Source organism: Colossoma macropomum, unplaced genomic scaffold, assembly GCF_904425465.1.
Source record: "Colossoma macropomum unplaced genomic scaffold, Colossoma_macropomum, whole genome shotgun sequence".
Classification (NCBI taxonomy): Eukaryota; Metazoa; Chordata; class Actinopteri; order Characiformes; family Serrasalmidae; genus Colossoma; species Colossoma macropomum.
The window spans coordinates 35773888-35792626 of record NW_023494791.1 but is presented as its reverse complement, the minus strand read 5'-3'; the positions used below and the strand labels follow the sequence as shown (position 1 = coordinate 35792626).

Below are 18739 nucleotides of genomic sequence, written 5' to 3'. Positions count from 1 at the left end.
TCAGAGAATGTTTACAGTTAAAAGAGCATCATTTTCTTGAAAAAAACATGACATTAACATCTGTAATTCTGTAATTAATTAACTAATTCAATTTTATCTTGCTGTATTGCTAACTTTAATCTGTTAAATCCTAACCCTGGGCTTTACTTCTAACCTCAGTCTCCTCAGAGAGTAGCTAATTGGAGTATCTGTAGATAATCCATAAAGGACTGTGCAAGTAACATTTAAATCAATGACCAAATCTTCTTTAGAAAGGCATAAGATGTGAAAACGCACAGCTCAAAAATCTGCATAAATATGGAATTCATCAAGCAGTTTGTATACCACACTCTGTGTTGTCCTTAAGATCACTGAGCCTACTGCTTGTGTAATGATCTCTTACGTAGGTTTGGGAACATTTCAGCCACTTAAAGCTGAAATTTTCTGGAGAAGGTTAAAACCTGACCCATACTTTAGGCCCCTGCTGGGTTAGAACTGACCTTGCTGTGTGTAACAGATGACCATAAGCTCCTGGCTGATATCTCCAGACCTGCGCACGGGAACCAGCAGCTCACCAATGTCCTCCTCTATCAGATACTCAGCCTGAGGGAAGAACACAGTGGACTCTGCAAAAGATAAAAATAAACGCATTAGCACAGACCACATCCGCTGATAAACAAAACATTTTATGTACAACAATCAATCTGTGTGTGTGTATTTTCCTGGTCTTCAGATCATGGCTAACATGATGACCATTGTCCTTAGCTTCAGCTGGGTTGTTCATTCTCACCATCGCCAGGGTCCACAATCTCCACAGTGGCTTTGTCTGGGTACTCAAGGACCGCCATCACTGGTTCAGACAGCTGAATCTCGAAGGTTTCTGAGGTTTCAAACTCCTGGTCAGTGAAGATCTTGACTCTCCAGGTGGCCGTTGTCTGGCCTGGGTTAAACTGGACCTGCTTCTGGGCTTTTCCACGGAAGTCCTTGTCCTTCTTAGCAGTGCCATCTTTAGTGGCAATGCCTGGGAGAAATCAAATACAACAGGTAGAGTAACAGTTGTAACTGCAGCTTTACGCTACAGTGTAAAAGTAGAAAATGCTGTAAAATTTACATTAAGCTACTGGTAGCCTACTTTCCAGTAACAATTGTTTGTAGCAGGTTCTTGTGTATCTCCACTCAACAGTGGACATTTTTACCGATAAAGAGTACAAAGAGTAAAACAACAGTGAACTAGACAAAAAAATTCAGAATGAGCAAAAAAATTCATTTGATTTCAAAATGATTTATTTGACTTGTAAATCCTTACAGAACAATGCAGTAAATTGTAAATGGTGTAAGTGAGCATAAAGTTTATTATGTCATTTTACAAGTGGTCAATATAACCTCCTCCAGTTGCACGGACAACATGAACGCGATAGTCAAATTCATCCCATACTCAATTGAGCATGTCGGGTGTCACTGTGCTCATGGCTCTTTCAATGCGATTTTGGAGATCATCCAGTGTTGTTGGGAGTGGTGGCACATAAACAGAATCCTTAACGTACCCCCCCCAAAAAAAATCACACAGCGTGAGATCTGTTGATGCTGGTGACCTTTTTCTTGGAACTGTTGGTACCAACGACGAATGATCTGAGCTGTTGGAGGTTCACTGCTATACTGACAGCCAGAAACTCTGTGACCCCCCTCTTTCAATTGGTATGTGATTGGTTCCTAGGCGCCTAATGGTTGTAAAAGTATGGCGCTTTGAAATCGGATGAATCTTTTTGAATCACCCTGTATTATCAAAATACCCAGTGCATAGTGGCGGCTAAACTCTACAGATAGTATTTCTATATAACAACTTACAACAACACCCTGATTCACTGACTCTGCCTCTTACACATGGACCATCAAAGCCACTAATGTACATGGTAGATGATGCCACTTTTCTATCATGTGTAATGCACTAAAATCTTGTACATAATATTTACACATGACATTGCTTTGTGTATTGTATTAAGTTCTGCAATGGTTTGTTTTTACAGGAACATAAACTGTTATGAATGCACATAAGCTCACAGAATTCATAGCACAATCAAGTAACATACTGTAATTTAAGAGAAGAGTGTATTATTGTATATTTTATCGTAATTACTGTAAAATTACAGCAGTTTTACAGTGTATGCGAAGAGAGGTGTTGGAGAAAAAAGAACTGAAATTCATCTAAATTACATGTATAATTACGTAGGTACAAAACAACAAAGATACTGAAGCAAGTGTAAAGTATATGTTTATAAGCTTCAGATCTTTATAATAAGACATGTTAGAGTGATGTTGGGGTCAGTTGGCTTTCTTAAAGGTAGATTTGTATTGCTATGCTTTGAATTTCTGCAAGACAACTCTTTTGTCAAAGGTCCCCAAGAAGAATTTCATGCTTGTCAAGTCATAAAAGCTGAGGTATAATGTAGGACTCAATAACTCACTGTTACAAGGCTACAAAAATAACAGCTTTACAAGAGACAACCTGGAACATCCAAAAATATATTAAACTGAATATGGAAGTGTGCATTACACACATTGTAATAAACATAGCTACTGTCTGTCTCTTGCCATATTCCTTCAGAATTTGAGCCTCACTTTCCTCTGCATTCTTGATTGTGAAAATGAGCTTTATTCTACACACTTAAGGCAAGGAAGTTTTTTAAACGGGAAGTTTTGGGACTCTTAGTATATCTTATCAGATATAATTAGCTTGAGAATGTTTGCTTTAAGTAAACAGCTTTTTTCAATTCTGAACCAACCTTTCTGATTTGGTTACTAAAGGATTTAAGTGAAAACATTGCAACTTATTTTTGGTCAATGCTTACTGACGAAGGATGTTTCTCCAAGATAGCCCCTGCGTTTGAGCGTCACCTCCAGGAACTTTGCATCCTCATCCACCAGGTAGTACTCCTTCTCCAGAGAGATCCAGGCCCAGTTCAAGCGGAACGGCTGCGGCTTCAGCTTGTTGCCCCCTGTATGAATAGTAAGCCACAAATTAGGAAATAGACTGGCAGCCTTTTTGCCTCATTTGGAGAAGACTGCAGCAGTGTTGGGGCAGGTGCTCAAAAAAATTCCATTACAGATAATTGATTAATTGAGAAACAACAAAAAAATATTGACAATCTTGTTTTGTGAAGAGAAAAAACATCTAGTGCCTTGTTTTTAATTATTTAATTACATGATTACATTTAAGTAGTACACTGTAAAAAAAAATCTGTAAAAAAATATTTTTAATGTTTTAACTTAAAAAGGTCAGTAACCTGGTTGCCCTTTGAGTTAATTGAACTTCAAATAATAAGTTAACAGAATATAAAACACAATTTATTGTTATGTTAACTTACTATTAGATGTTGAATGAACTCAAACTTTTAAGGCAACTAGGTTGCTCACTTCTTAAAGTTAAAACAGCAAATCATATTTTACTAAATCTTGCAGCTTTTAAATTTAAAAAGTAGAGGTAGAGTAAGAGTAGAGTAAGTGGGGTTAACTTGAGTTCAACTGAGAATAATAATTTAAGTTTTGCATTTGTTAACATATTATTTGGTATACAGTGAACTCAACATTTCAAGTTAACCTGGTCACTTACTTTTTAAGTTTAAAAGTTTTTTTTATTTATTTATTTTTTTTTTTTAGCAAAAATGTTCCACCAAGGTTTAACCATTCTAAGTCCAGATATATTACTATACATGTATAGGAAGACAACAGTAATATGTCTGGACTTAGAATGGCTAAACCTTGATGGGACATTTCACCTCTACTTTTGATCTTTCCCTCTCTTCACGCCAGAACCTTCACGCTCATTACTTCAATAAGTTCAATGAATCAAGCTCTTGTCGTGCTGCTCCCATTACAGGGGTAGGCTTACTGTGTGTGAGAGCCACATATTCAGTTCAGGAGGTCAAGTCTTGGAGGGTGGCGGGTTGTTGCTAGGGTTCCTATGCCTTTAATGGCTAGATAGGCCCTCATGCTGTGGAGGGCAATGAGTGTCCTTTTAGTTTTTTGCTCATTCTGAGTTAAAAGGGGCTGCATGTCTAGCCAGGTGTCAGGTTAGAGCCACAGGTCCCGACAGCCGGGGTTCAGGGTGGGAGTGATGGGGTGACAGGGCAGAACGACACACAGAGAAGGTTCAGTTACTACTGTGATCCTCAACCATGACAGAAGCAGCAGCAGGGGACCAGGGGAAGTTAGATGACCTCTCGTCTGGGGCTTTCCCTCCCCACCACAGCTTCATTACAACCATCCATTTAGTCACTGATATCTCACAAGTGTGGTCCACTCAGATTTAGGTTCAAACCCAGATTAACCCTCAAACCCTAGGCTCATTGTTCAGATATTAATCTGAAGACTTATTATACACCCTTACACATAATGAATTCTAAAGAAATAGCATAAATGAATACTAAATATAAAAGTTCTTCATACTCAAACATCTTATTTTCAAAAATTAATCAAAAGGTTAATTGAAAGGTTCTTTAGGAAAAAGTGGTTCTTCTATGGCATTGCTCAAAATCACTCTGTTTAGCACCTTGTTTTTAAGAGTGTTCAGTAACTATTATGAAGTATTCAGTAACTACTGTTAAATTACATGTAGACTGTATCAATTTAGAGCTGTTGAAGTTTGGGTCCACCTGAAGCCTGAAAGGTTAAAAATTCTTTGTTCAAAGACAAACTTCCATAGAACACTTGGTTCAATTTGGTTGAATCTTTGCCAATCGCATGCTCTCAATAATGAAATATAATGAAGAGGAAGCAAGTGGACAAATTCATGTTCAATAGCAAAAATGCTATTAATATGCTATTTCCAACGAAAATCATGTGGGTTTTTTTGTTCTTGCTGGCTAGATAGGACCTCATACTGTGGATTAACATGTGATTATTTTGCAGACTTATCAATATTTTTCACAGCCCAAATTCTAAAGCACAACTAAAAAAGACAAACAACAAAGCTGAGCTTTCATACAACCTTTTATTGTTAACCTTTTAAGTGGCAGCAGGTCCAAACTTCTATAACTTAAGAATAACTCAGCTATTTTGTGTTTTGTCCATGTAGTTAATGAATAACAAGCCTAGGATTTTAAGGAGGTGAAAAAGTAGTCATGACAAATATAAGGTTGCCAGCTTACACAGAACTAGATTCATAGTCACCATATCACTACAGTGGCAGCTCTAAAACATAACTGTAGGGGTTGTGAGTGTAACTGGACACTGTCTGGGCAAATGTGATGCACAAAAAAGGTGTTTTTATTTATTTATGTATTTTAAGATCCTTCCATCAAAATAGTTACACTCTCAAAAAAAGTATAAAACTGTCACATGAGTGTACATCTTCAGTACCTTAGGGAACAAAATTGCTCCTCATTCAATTGCAATTATATTTTTTTAAGTTACATTGACTCCATACACAAAGACTCCATACAAGTATTGACTCCAGGCTTTTTATTATTATTTTTCTATTTAAACCTTAGGCTGTGAAAAGATACAACTACCCATTTAAGGGACATATTTGAACCTTAAATCCATTGTTTACCTTTGAAACTATTTACATAGTTTGTACTTTGATGAACAAAAATGTACTTGTACAGTATCTTTATATCTTCCATTTGACAATGGAAAATATAAGTGTATCAATGTAAAAACTAATTAAAAGAAAGAAAGAATGTCATTGCACTACATCAGTTCAAGTTTAAAGGCAAAATTTGAGTGGATTAGTGAATGCATCTCCAATATAGGAACTAAATCATTTAGGATCTTAAAGCAGACATGGCTTATAAAGCATGCCGCAGAGGTATGATCCAATTTCTAAACTGACCAAAGTGGACATATGATCTTTAATGACTTTGAACCGATCCTTTATCCCATTCCGCCTTTAAGCTGTGCTACCTCATGACTCCTATTATCCCTAGAAAATCGTTTAGGGCCATTCCCCCGACATTGGCTGTCCTGAGGCTCTCAAGTCAGGATTATCCAAGGACTTACTGCAGAAGACAGCCTGAAGTCTTTTGGATTTTCAGCAGTGACAGGCTGAGGACCCTCTAAGGCAAACTAGGGCATGATCAGCATTAGTCAACAGTTTGAAGAGACCAAACTGATCTTTTTCAGCTTGTGAGAACATATTAAAGACTAAGGGTCATTCTGAGTAATACAATATTATGTGTAAGCGTTTGGGACAGTTAGCATGCTACCATTTATTTTATCCAATTGCTACCATGCACTTTTAAAAAAAGGAACCACAGAGTGTTCTTCGAGCGATGCTATAGAAGAAACTTTACATTATGTGGAGGTGCTTTAAACTTCAAACAGGTTCTTCACACTCACATGTCTCATTTACAAATATGGCTCTCCAAAGAACAATCCATTGAAAGTTTTTTAAGGAAAATAAATGGTTCTTCAATGGCATTTGCATCATTGCCCACATATTTTTCTATCTCCCTTCAAAGATAGTTGTTTCTACCCTTCAAAGTAACACTTTTGTTTACAATTCCTCAAGTTCTAAGTATAACAAGGTCAGTATGAGGTCTGTGTTGAGTTGCATGATGATAAATTTCAAGCGAGTTCAACAAAATTGCTCCGAATTGTCCGATTTACTTTTTTGCTTAATGACAAAAGATTACATTTAAGTTTAGTTTGTGTTTGTTTATACTTACCACTTTGTTACTCCAAATAATTATGCAATTATGAGATATTTTACTAGATCCTTCATTAGCTTAGTAGCCAGAAACTGTTTCAGTGTAATACACATAATTAGCCAAATATTATCTAGAACCTGTCATGGAATTTAACATGTTGAAAAAAGTACCTACTACTTGGTAAAGATTCTAACCTGGTTGTACCTAGTTGATATAAATAACTTAAGGAAGTTTAAAAGAAAGCACTACTCTCTTAATACCATGGAAGACACTTTGATGAACTTGAAGTTAGGCATTGAAGCACTGCATACCTGTACTTTGCAAGTATTTGTTCTTAACTGAATAGTAGCAGTGAGAAAAATTAAAATTTCAAAAGAGGACAACATGTCCCCAAAATATTGATTGGCAATATAAGCAAGACAATCCAGGCAAATCAGTTTCAAACCTTATGATATCAAACTTATGCCTTCTGCAAAACTGCTGAGACCTCTCAGCATGAGCTGCTGCACTGTGCCCTTTAAACTTTGGCTCTTTACCTTCTGGATATCTTTGAGATATTTGTGCAGACATGGGGGTAGGCAAATAAACAGTGGGTATCTATCACCTAACATATGGCACATCTCCATACAATGCAGACAATCCACCTGCATTCCATTCACCTTTTCCCTCTCAGGGTGTTCAGCTATGTGAGTCTGAAGAAAGAAGAGTATGGATATAGGAGAGAAGAATAGGATGGGGCCTACTTCCTGACACCTCTATCAAAACACAGAGCCGAGAGGGCTTATGGAGACAAAACAACTCCTAATGGCATTCGCCATGGCTGAAAACTAAACGCAAGATTGCCATGATATGCAGAAGTGGATGTCCCGCGGTTTGGCCTTCCCCATCAATCCTTCCAGTTCCCACCTCCCCCACTCGAGGGTTAGGAAGCTTCTCAGTATGGAACGAGAGCCTTATACTTGAGACAGCTCAGGTATCTGACAGCTCAAGCTAAAAATATAGGAAACATCTATCATATACATCTCTGCCTGCTCTGCATTCCAACAGGGTGGTTTAACGCACTTTTGCAATTATCATACAAGATGAGAGAGCATCCAAAACAAGCTAGAACGCTGAAGTCTTAAGCTTCGACATAAGTGTGAATTCTGTGTGCCTCTTAGCACCTCTTAATCTTAGAGATGCAAATCAACCATGCAGTAACAGCTTTCTACCAGTTAGTAACACATAACATTGGCTAATTAGGTAAATTGCACAAATCTCTACACTTGACTTCAGTGCATCAACAGGAACAAGCATATTGCGCTATTGTAACAAAACCTCATCTTTCCAAAATGATAACTTTATGGGAGATCTAAAAAACATTCTTAACTCTAAGAAACATTTACACTTTAAAATCCAAGACTTCTTACAGGCTTATTTTCCAGTAATTACAGTATTTATGACACAAACCAATGTTCTTGTGTAGTAGTAAGTTTGGACCTTGGCTATTTAGAATTTTTCTGTAATCCTCGGTGCAGATTTTCCCAAAATGTCTTTAAGTATGCAGAACCCTTTATAAACATTTTCATTTCAAAAAGTTTAGCATGTTCTAGATTTTTTTTCACTTTTTATATATAATTAAATTGTCAAAATGTAAACAAAGTATTGCAATACATGTAGGAGGAGAGGTACGTACAGAGCATCGCAAGGAAAAATTGCCCCCAAAGAAAGATATTTTTTTCACATTTGTGACTAGTTACAATTTAACATTTCATTTGAAACCTCTCTGAATGATTTTTTTCACATCTCAAACACAGAATTATGAAGAAAATTTTGAAAAATCAGTGGAATTCCCCATTGAGTTATAGAAGTATAGTACAAGTTTGGATCTTGGCTGGTTCAGGGGTTAAAGAGGAATTCCACTCATTTCTCAGAAAGTCTGCATAATTAAATTGTTAAGATGTCAAAAAATCATTCAGTATGATTTGATGTGAAATGCTTACAAAGTCAAAATTGTTCACAGTGGTGGTGATAGGAACCAGACGTCTAAAGACTTTAATGCCACTAAAAGCTCCCTCACAGAAAGTTAATACATTTTCAATACAATGCCTTATGCCCAATACATTGTTTGATGGCCGTTTTGGAAGGTTTCAGCCTAAAGAATCTATGTTAAAAAACTATTTGTGATGGGCAGGTACATGCAGGGCATTGTAAAACAAAATAGTCCCCAAATAAAACAGATAAAGACACGTGTAGCTAACTGGGGCTGGAGGTTAGGGAACCAGCCCTGTGACTGGCTGGTTGCCGGTTCGATCCCCTGAGCTGACAGTACATGACTGAAGTGACCTTGAGCAAGGCACCTAACCCCCAACTGCTCCCTGTGCGCTGCGGATAGGGCTGCCCACTACTCTGGGCAAGTGTGCTCACTGCCCCCTAGTGTGTGTGTGTGTGTGTTTACTAGTGTGTTTATGTGGTGTTTCACTGCATGGATGGGTTAAATGCAGAGGTGAAATTTCCCCATTGTGGGACTAATAAAGGTCACTTACTTATAGGTTCACTAGTGGTCATAACACTAAAGGGATACAAATATGCTGCCTGATGCATAATATTAGATTTTTCCCTAAAACATTTTTTTCAAAAAACTGTATTGGCACAGCGGTACAAGCAGGGTGTTGTAAGGCGAATAGGCTCCAAAGAAAACTTTTTGTTTTCATAGTTACAACTATTCATCATTGACAATAACACATAAAAACCCAGAAGACGTGTAAGTACCCTGGTGGTTTTGGATACTAAATAACATGCCTATATTTGTGTCATAGATATTGCGACCTCTGGTTCCTGCTGTAGCATTATTCCTGTTCCGGCACCACTGTAAAGAAATCTTTCTCTCCATGATTTCACATCAAGCCACTCTGAATAACATTGTTGTTTCTCAACAAATTAACTATTCGGAATTTTCTTAAAGGTGGAATTCCCTTTTGACATCACAAAATGTAACAAAACACCTGTCATTTTCGAAAAACCATAAAAATCTAAAATGCTTATTAAGTATTGAAGTGACAGTGACAGTATTGTCTGCAAAGAAAAGAAAAACAGAGTCCTACCAGCTGAACATACAATAAGGGCAAAGTATAGCAAAGTAGTTTCTTCTACAGAAGAGAACCTCTTTTGGGCAGCCTGCCCAGTTTGAGTATGAGTTGATATTGAGCTTAGTGAGTGTGTACCAGAGGATTATCAAATGAACGGCGCTCTGACAAAAAGCTCTCTTTCAGCCTAGCATCCGGCAGTCAGCCTCAGTGGCACTGTTGCATTCCTCTGGCCCTGGATAACGCCACTTTGTCTGCAAGATTATAGAAAAAAGATCCACTGCTACATAAGACAGAATCTCTCTGTACCATAAAGAACATGTATATGGCAGCGATAGCTAACTGAAATACAAAACACTGAAGATCAAATCAACCCACAAGGCAGAAAGTAAATGAAATGAAGGAGAAGGGGTAAAACTGCAAAAAGATCAGTTGTATGTCATATGTGGCAAGTCATATGACATCTGCCAAAGGCTTATAAATCAAGACTAAAAGAGCTACAAGGATTATTTGAATGATGTTAATATCTGGCCTATATTTAAGCATTCAGCACCTGATCCACGAGGTGTTAAAAAACAGGGTTGGATTACCAATGTGGATTTAAAAATAAGAGCCGTTGAAAAAACACACACTGCTATCCTCAGCAATCTGACAGTATACAAACATATACAGTAGTCCACGCACTGTATTTTGGTAAAAGCAAAAAAGATGCAAGCATCGGATCAGAGGCTTCTGAATATTTACTGAATTTAAAGAGAAAGTCCACCAATTTTTCACAATTTCTACTAAACAAGGTCATTCACAGCGATATAAAATGTTCCATTCTAGAGAAACTTGACAAGTCAGAATTGTTCACAGTGGTGGTGATAGGAACCAAACGTCTGAAGAATTTAATGCCTCTCAAAGCTCACAGATTCAAACAGAATCAAATTACGTTACATGGCTATGAACACACTATGAACAATTATACTCAATTATATTCAGGTTTTTCAAAATTGTTCACAGCGGTGATGGTAGGAATCATCTGAAGCATTTAATGCTTCTAAAAGCTAGCTTAGAGAAGGCTATTATATCAAACTGTTAAGAATATGCTGCCTGATGGCCGAGACATTGTTGAACAGTAGTTATGAGACAGGATTTTAACCTAAAAGTATTTTAAACGGTACATTCAAGGTGTAATAAGGCAAAATAGTCCCTAAAGAAACATTTTTTTCCCTTTTTTTAACTGATCAATTCACTTTAAGGGGAAATTATTGTTATTATTATTATTTTTATTTGTTTTTTATTATTATTACAAGTAGTAGTAATTATATCATTAGTATTATTATTTTAATTAGTATTATAATAATAATAATAATAAATAATAATAATATATACTATTATACCACTCAATGTTTACATCACAACCACTAAAATATGATTAGAAAGTTTGAAAAATCAGTGTATGGCCCAGTTTCAATTACTTTCCAATCCAATGTGGCATTATTGCCAGTGTGGTCTTAGCTGTACTTAGCTGTAAGAGCTGACACTGACTTTGTGCTACTGTTTTACAGCCCCTATGAATGACAGGTGGTGTTTGACTGTAGCTCGTAGGCCAGGGCCATGGAGGTCGCCTCTCTCCTCCGACTGGGCACTTCAAACCCACATTTGGCAGAGCTTACCCTTTCTTCCCTTTTTTTCTCACACTACACACACTTCCGCTGGTTTGGAGATTCCAAGGCGTAGAGACTGACAGCTGTAACCTCTCTCGCATCCTCTCCCCTCCCTCGTTCTTTCCTTTTGTTAGCTTTTGTTTCTGCACAGAAGCAACAACTGAGGAGGACAGCAGGCACTGTCTGGGTGGGCTGAAACTCACTGTCACAGGGTTCTTTCAAATTGTTAAAAGGAGATTTGTATCTGGGATGAACAATGTCCTAATGGTTGCTTAAGATTTGTGTTTTTCTTTACGTACCATGACTAACAAGAATGAGATTGTAGTGCACTTTCACACCAGAGTATGCTGTATCTAAAATATGAAGGCTTTAGTGAGTTAAAGGAGCAATAAAAAAGCTACCTTCCCACCTTCCCAACAAGGCGTCAATAGCTCACTGGTAGTCTCAGTGAATGCACCCAAGAGTCTGCGAAGGTTCCTGGGTCTCCTGAGGTATTTATGAGTGCAATAATGTACAGAAAGAATGCAAGGCTAAGTAACGGCCACATTCCCAATGACCCAGGCCACACCAGCCTTTAATAAAAAAACTACAGGAATAGAAGTCAGAACGGCTAACATCTGATTTACGAACAACTTTACTGCGGTCTTTACAACTAACATTTAGACTGGTTGACAGCTACAGTAGGTCAGATTACCTTGACATTCCAACCTGACAATAATGATTCTCCTAGGATGAAATGTTTTATTGGTAGTGTACCCCAAATTGCAACTGCAATGAACTGCTTAATAAATTAGCCTCCATGATTTATGCTAATCTTTCAAATTAGCATGCTATAAACTGAAGTATGGCGGTCATTTTTCACAATCTTATGGACCCAAGGAGATGTCTGGCCTCTTTCCAGATGTGCCATCCTTAAATAACTTTGATAATATTTGAGCACATGTGCTGGGTTGTGACGTTAGCACGGCCTGCTCTGTGCTAATTTAGCACTGCCATAATTAATCGTCCTCTAAAAGAGATTTGCCAAGATTCTCTGGATGGCTGCCTGTGGACACCTAAGATTGAGGGCATAATGGAGTCGTCATAAACCTTTAACTCGTTATTTACTCAACATAGGCTTATTTAGCATCATATTCATGTTTTTTTTTTGCTAAGTTACATGTGTAGTAGTATAATACATCCTTGTTAATGAGAATGTTGTTGCATCCACAGCTTCCTTTTCAACAATGCATTTTTTATGATAATACAATGCAAGTGTCTCAGAAGTGGACAATATATCAGAAGTACAGTATTATGAATACAGGATCTTTTGGTTCTGAGGAGTTCAGAGGGGTTTACACAATGCTAATTCAATAGTGATGACAGATGGTCAGCATATCAGATCTGCATAGCAAGAGGGCCCGCAGTGATACTCAAGCTATTGTAATGACGACCAGCCTACAGTGACCCTTTTGAAAACCTTTGGTGGCAGAAATCTACAGATTCTTCACTAAGAGTGACCTCTTAGCCCACATTTGATTGGCTAAAGGGGAGCCAGAGGCCTGGGAGGCACCAACTGAGGAGGTCAACATTCACTGCCTGTAGCATGATGCAAGGGTAAGCAAGAGTGCCTGTTTAAGTACAGTGCTAAGTATATCCGTTCAGAGTGACGAGGCGGGTGATAGCTCCCCCCTCATTTCTCTTTCCATTTATACTCATCATAGCACACAGGGCCATGTTAGGTATTCCACACATGGACATGTGCATACAGTAGTCATCATTTCACGCTTAATTCAAAGCAATATTTACAGACGGCATTAAAGCAGAACACATACTACTGTTCAAAAGTTTGGAATAACATTTCATATTACTATTTTTTGTTATTTTAGACAAAATAATCTAGACAATGAAATGTATTTTTATCATCATATGTATTTATTTCTTGAAAATATTCATTTTAAACTTATATACAGAAGGGAACCCTCAGGACCTTCTAGGCTGTCAGAGAAAGCCTGAGAAATAAAAAAAAAAACATGTCTAGGTAGACATAGTCAATTAAGCTCTCCCATTAGTTAGGACTTTGTGAGCTGGACTAATGTGTCACTAAAATAATTAGGAAATGACAATGGAATCAACAAATCATGTTTTAATATACAATGGGGACCAATTTTATGCAAAAAAACATCACTTTTGTGGTTGTAGTTTTTTTGAAAATTCTAGATATATCACTGACTATGAAAACGAGCTGTAGTCCACCCAGGTTTCATTCTGTTGTTAGAAATGGAAAACAGTGGCAGCTCTGTGTCAGGCTCTGAAAGAGTCATTGTAAAGCTGCTACAAGTGAAAAAAGTGAATGTCTGTTCAAACTTCAAGCAAAACGTGGAATGTGTTTTGCCAGCTTTATATGTTTGTGTTTAATCTAGAATGGCCAAAAAGTGCTTCCATTAACTGCTATTTGCTTAAAGCTATTATACTACTAGAATTCCATTGGGGTGCAAATAGAAATCACCATGTCTGTAGAGAGTTTTTAGCTATGTCTAGTTTTGGCATTTATGACCTGAACCAAAGGCCTAGCAGTAACATGGTTCGCCACTTTATATATGTTGTCCTTATGAAGTCACTGAAAGGACATGGTGTAATTTTTCTTTAGGTAAAAATCAAGTGAGCACAAAATATTATTGTGTACAATATCCTGATAGTAGCATGTGAGTACATGATTGTATGTGGTGCACACTAGATTTTTACCTAAAAAAATCACACCATGTCCTTTCAGTGGCTTAGTAAAAATGCCATAACTTGATGTAACTTTTTTCTTGTTTTTTTTTTTTTTAAAACACCATCCGTCCTTCATAATTAGTAAAAAAAATCTTACAATGAACGGACAAATAGAAATGATTTAAAATGACCAAAATATTATTTTATGTACTAAAATATTAGAATGTTGTTATTTAACAAATAGAATGTTGTTATTTAACATACATTTATCATACAACATTTTTCTTTCTCCTGTAGTAAATAATACACCATAGTATACAAAGTATACCTCCTATTTAGTTATCCATTCACTTACATTGAAAAACATCACTTTTGAATTTAACAGTGTTATCTTAAAATCAAGAAACTCATAAGCTGACACTTAGCTCTCTTTCCAGGTCCTTTCCAGAAATTTCAAAGAAAGAATATCATCAGCATTAGCTGTCCGTCACTTCCATGCCCTACACTACTGAATCTATGTGAGTGATCTGACCGCCAGGCCTTGGGGTGATGGATGACGGGGTGACAGGCCAGCCGCGCCCGCATTGACATCAGTCACCTGAGGCATCAGTGCTGGAGCTCCTATTGCCACACGGTCTAGGGGGTCTGCCTGGAAATGGCCAAAAGCAGCCTAACGGTGTCAGGAAACTTACAGAGTATCAAAAGGATGTGCAGACAGTGAGAGAAAGTGAGAAGGAGAGAGACGGAATGGGAGCCTGAAGGGAAGACAGAGACACCATATCCAACAGAGAATAAGATGGTATGAGAGGCAGAGAGATAGTGAGAAAAAAGCAACAAGAGAGAGACCTTGGTGCTCAGGAAACTGCCTTGCCTTTTGGAGGAGATAAGAATAACCCCAAAGTCATACATCAAGTTCCCCACCACACTCACAAAAACCCCCCATAAATCTGCACTTTGACACGAGAGCTGAAGAGGAAGTTCCAGTACTCAACAGTCACTGGCACCAGCGAACAGTAAATCCTAAGGCAGCCGCTGACATGAGTGAGTGGTCAGATCACAAAACAAAGTTAGGAACTGTGCTGCTCCAAGACAGTTAATGACCTATTTCACGCTTGTAAAAGCCAACAGCAGTATCTTGGGGTGTTTAGGTCAACACTGCATGGATCAACATCTAGAATATTTGCGCTGATGAATGCTCTAACTCCAGCATTAACACTGCTCAACTACTGTTTACTGTTTGAGTTTACAGCTCATGATTCTTATGATTCTTATCAATCTCATGATTAGTTAAATAGCTTGTGAGTTTAATCAAGTGTACTAGGTACACTTGTGTGGTGTGGTGTAGATACTGAATGTCTCTCTCAGAAAAGGAACTGCTGCTCTTTCCAATGACTTCCATTCAAACTAGAGCTAAAATGATTTGTCCAAACTTAATGGGACCCAAATATATACATCTGATGTATTTGGGTTCAGATATCATTTCTCAAATATTCGTCAGCCTCGAGGTCCATGAGCCAGCATGAGCACAACACAAGTTTACCAGATTAAAAATGTTGGAGATGTTGCTCGATGATAAAGCCATTTATGAATACATTCATTATAGTGGAATTTAATATCAAATAGCTGATCTATAAACTAATTTTATCTATCAGTGATCTGATGATGGATGGAGAATTAGATTAAAGTCAGGTTTGAACAGAATTTTGTCAGGCTGAAGTCTAGTTTCAACAGAATTCTGATGGGCTACAGTGAGATCAAGACAGAATTTTGAGTTCAGACAGAATATTTTTGGGCTACATTTTAATTTAGAGAGAATTTGTTAGACTGTTAGAATGTTAGACTACAGTAGGGTTCAGACAGAGTTTTTTCAAGTTATACTCAGGTTCTTAAAGAATTTTGTCACGCTATATTTGCGTTCAGACAGAATTTTGTTGCACTTTAGTTGAGTTTAGACAGAACTTTGTTTGGCTACATTTAGGATTAGACAGAATTTTGTTGGGTAACATTTTGGTTCAGACAGAATTTGGTTATGTTACAGTCAAGTTCAGACAGAATGCTGTCAAACTACATTTGGGTTTTAAGAAGATTTTTTTTGGGCTGACAAGTTCAAGCTGAATTCTATTGAGCTCCTCTATATTTGGGTAATTTCATCACACTATATTTGAGTTCAGACACACTTTTATAAGGCTACAGTTGGTTTGGGACAGAATTTTGTTGAACTCCAGTTGGTTTTAGACAGATTATTTTTGGGCTATAGTCAGCTTTAAACATAGTTTTGTTGAACTACAGTCAGGTTTTGACAGAATTTTGTCAAGCTACCTTTGAGCTCAGATTCAAGAAGTGTTCTTAGATCACATTAAAGTTTGGAACACAACTTTCAGGCAGTTTTGATATTACTAACACACTAATACTAATACAATCAACCTCCTGATAAACTTGGCTGACTGATTGCCTCTTTATACTGAAGCAAAATCTGCCTTTAGTCTGAGGCAAAGTGAAGCCCCAGGGCACACAGGGTTATCAACTCATCTAGAATTGGGTTAAGATTACAGGTTTGGTGCACAGGAGGCTTTGAAAAGAGATCGGTAAGCAGATTGACTCTTTCCTGAGTGCTGTGTGCTGCATCTTTCACTCTCAGACAAGATTATAGTGGCTGGAGGAGACACACATGTCTGAAGAAATGCATGCCTGCTTCTACCAAAAGTGATCAAATGACATTTTTTGTCATCTACTTTTACTTGAAATGGGTATTTAAAGTGTGGTATGTCTAGTATAGTCTAACATTTCATCTCAGGATTGAGAGTGTGGCAATCATTTCTACACAGTGTATATTTTGGTCCAATTTCACCATTGTAAAAAGAATGAAATTACATAATTTGTTTTGATATTAACTTTTACTTTTTTTTCCGCACAGCAAGATAAATTTAGTTCTAGGTTTCCGAGACTGCCTTGGTTACAGCTGAAATGAACCGGACTAGCTTTCCAAGCCTGGATGTGTTTGGCAACATATCATTGTCTAGGATGCAAGTTCCCAAACCTTAAATTTCTACAGTCCATAACAAAGTGAAGAAATCATGTGACCTATACCCCCACTCCTTTAGTATATTTCACTCCTTTCCTCAAGAGAGAACTGTGATCAGTGTGATAGCAGTTCAACAATACAGACAGTCATTTAAAACATATTACATATCTAATGGAAATAATGGGAAAGTGAACTTGCGTGTCTCAGCATAGTCTAAGTGAGGTTTTGCTGTGCACCTTAATTCCACTATTATTGATATTGATGTAGACGTGATGGACCAGGTTAACCTGAGGTTAATTTATCATTGATAATAACCACAGGTGTTCTTGTCTGTAGATGATAAGATTCAGTGACAGTGAGGAGATCAGTTACAAATTCACCTTCTTGTTCTCATAAAAAGGATTTATACAACACATGCTAACACACCACCACCACGTCAGTGTTACTGCAATACTGAGAATGATCCACCACCCAAATAGTATGGGCTCTGTAAGTGTCCATGGGGTCCTGACCACTGAAGAACAGGGTAAAAGGGGGCTAACAAAGTATGCAGAGAAACAGATGGACTACAGTCCGTAATTGTAGAACTACAAAGTGCACCTATATAGTAAGCGGAGCTGATAAAATGGACAATGAGCATAGAAACAAGGAGGTGGTCATAATGTTATGCCTGATCGGTGTAGTCATAGTAAAAGAGATCAGCATGTGGAACTGAAGCTTTCTGTGTGCTATCATGTTTTCTATCACTATGTAAAAGAAGCTCCATGCTGGCTTTGATGTTGCTGTATATGGCATTCAGATCACAAAGTGCTTATTATTGATTTGTTTCTCCTGACATATGAAAATAGTTCTGTCCTTGTGTTTTCTTCATAAAAGATGTGATGTAAACTAGATAAAAATCTACAAATTTATCAAATAATGAGCATGATGTAAAATCAAATGAATGAGACCACAGTGATAAGTTATGAAGGGAGAGAAGTAGATTAAAAGGTAGAAATAGCTAGACAATTGAGGGTTAATCTCAGTGGCTATTATTTCTGTGAGGTGGTATTCACTCTGCATTCCTTCATATGTGCTACCAAAATAAAGCACCCTCACAACTTTCTCTTCACATTCTATCCTCACCTGCCCTTAAGGACTGTACACTGTTACATGCAAAATTGCATCCTCCATAACACATGAGCTGCTGTGCGTGGGTGAACCAGCATATTTCTCTAAGGCTCTGGTGTATATGTATACATTTTGGGGTGGGGCTTGCGCTTGCAGGGTTCTATACATGCTATGTATCTGATTTCATGGACAAACAGGTGCGGCCACACAGGCCAGAGGAAAGACGTCCCAGAGGAAGCGATTCACTCAAAGTGTTTGTGTTTATGATGGGGGGAGGATTATATGCTCAGACCACTTAAGAGAGTGTGAGCTTGAGGGGGCAAACACACACACACACACACACACACACACACACATACAGGTAGCGCTACTGATAGCAATTACCCTTCAGGCAGCTGACTCTGCTGTTTATCTAGACTTTACTTCCAAAATAACTAAAACTTCTATTGATTGTTTGTTTAGCAATCCATGAATTATTTGGATTAACTGGGGTAGTAAATAAGGGAAAGGATCATGTTTGTACCCTTTCATAAGTTAACATTTTAAAATAGAAAAAAGTCCATGCAACTT

At 37.6% G+C, this 18739-nt stretch overlaps 1 protein-coding gene across 1 annotated transcript in view; it reads right to left on the bottom strand.

The window, feature by feature from the left end:
* Window positions 1–18739, bottom strand: part of frem3 (Fras1 related extracellular matrix 3) — a 53728-nt gene that overhangs the window by 24533 nt on the left and 10456 nt on the right. Inside the window, exons 3-5 of the mRNA XM_036574943.1 lie at window positions 2826–2972; window positions 770–1000; window positions 480–605 (exon numbers count right to left, since the gene is read on the bottom strand). Coding sequence (XP_036430836.1) covers window positions 480–605; window positions 770–1000; window positions 2826–2972 — 504 coding nt within the window. The remainder of the gene's footprint in view (window positions 1–479; window positions 606–769; window positions 1001–2825; window positions 2973–18739) is intronic.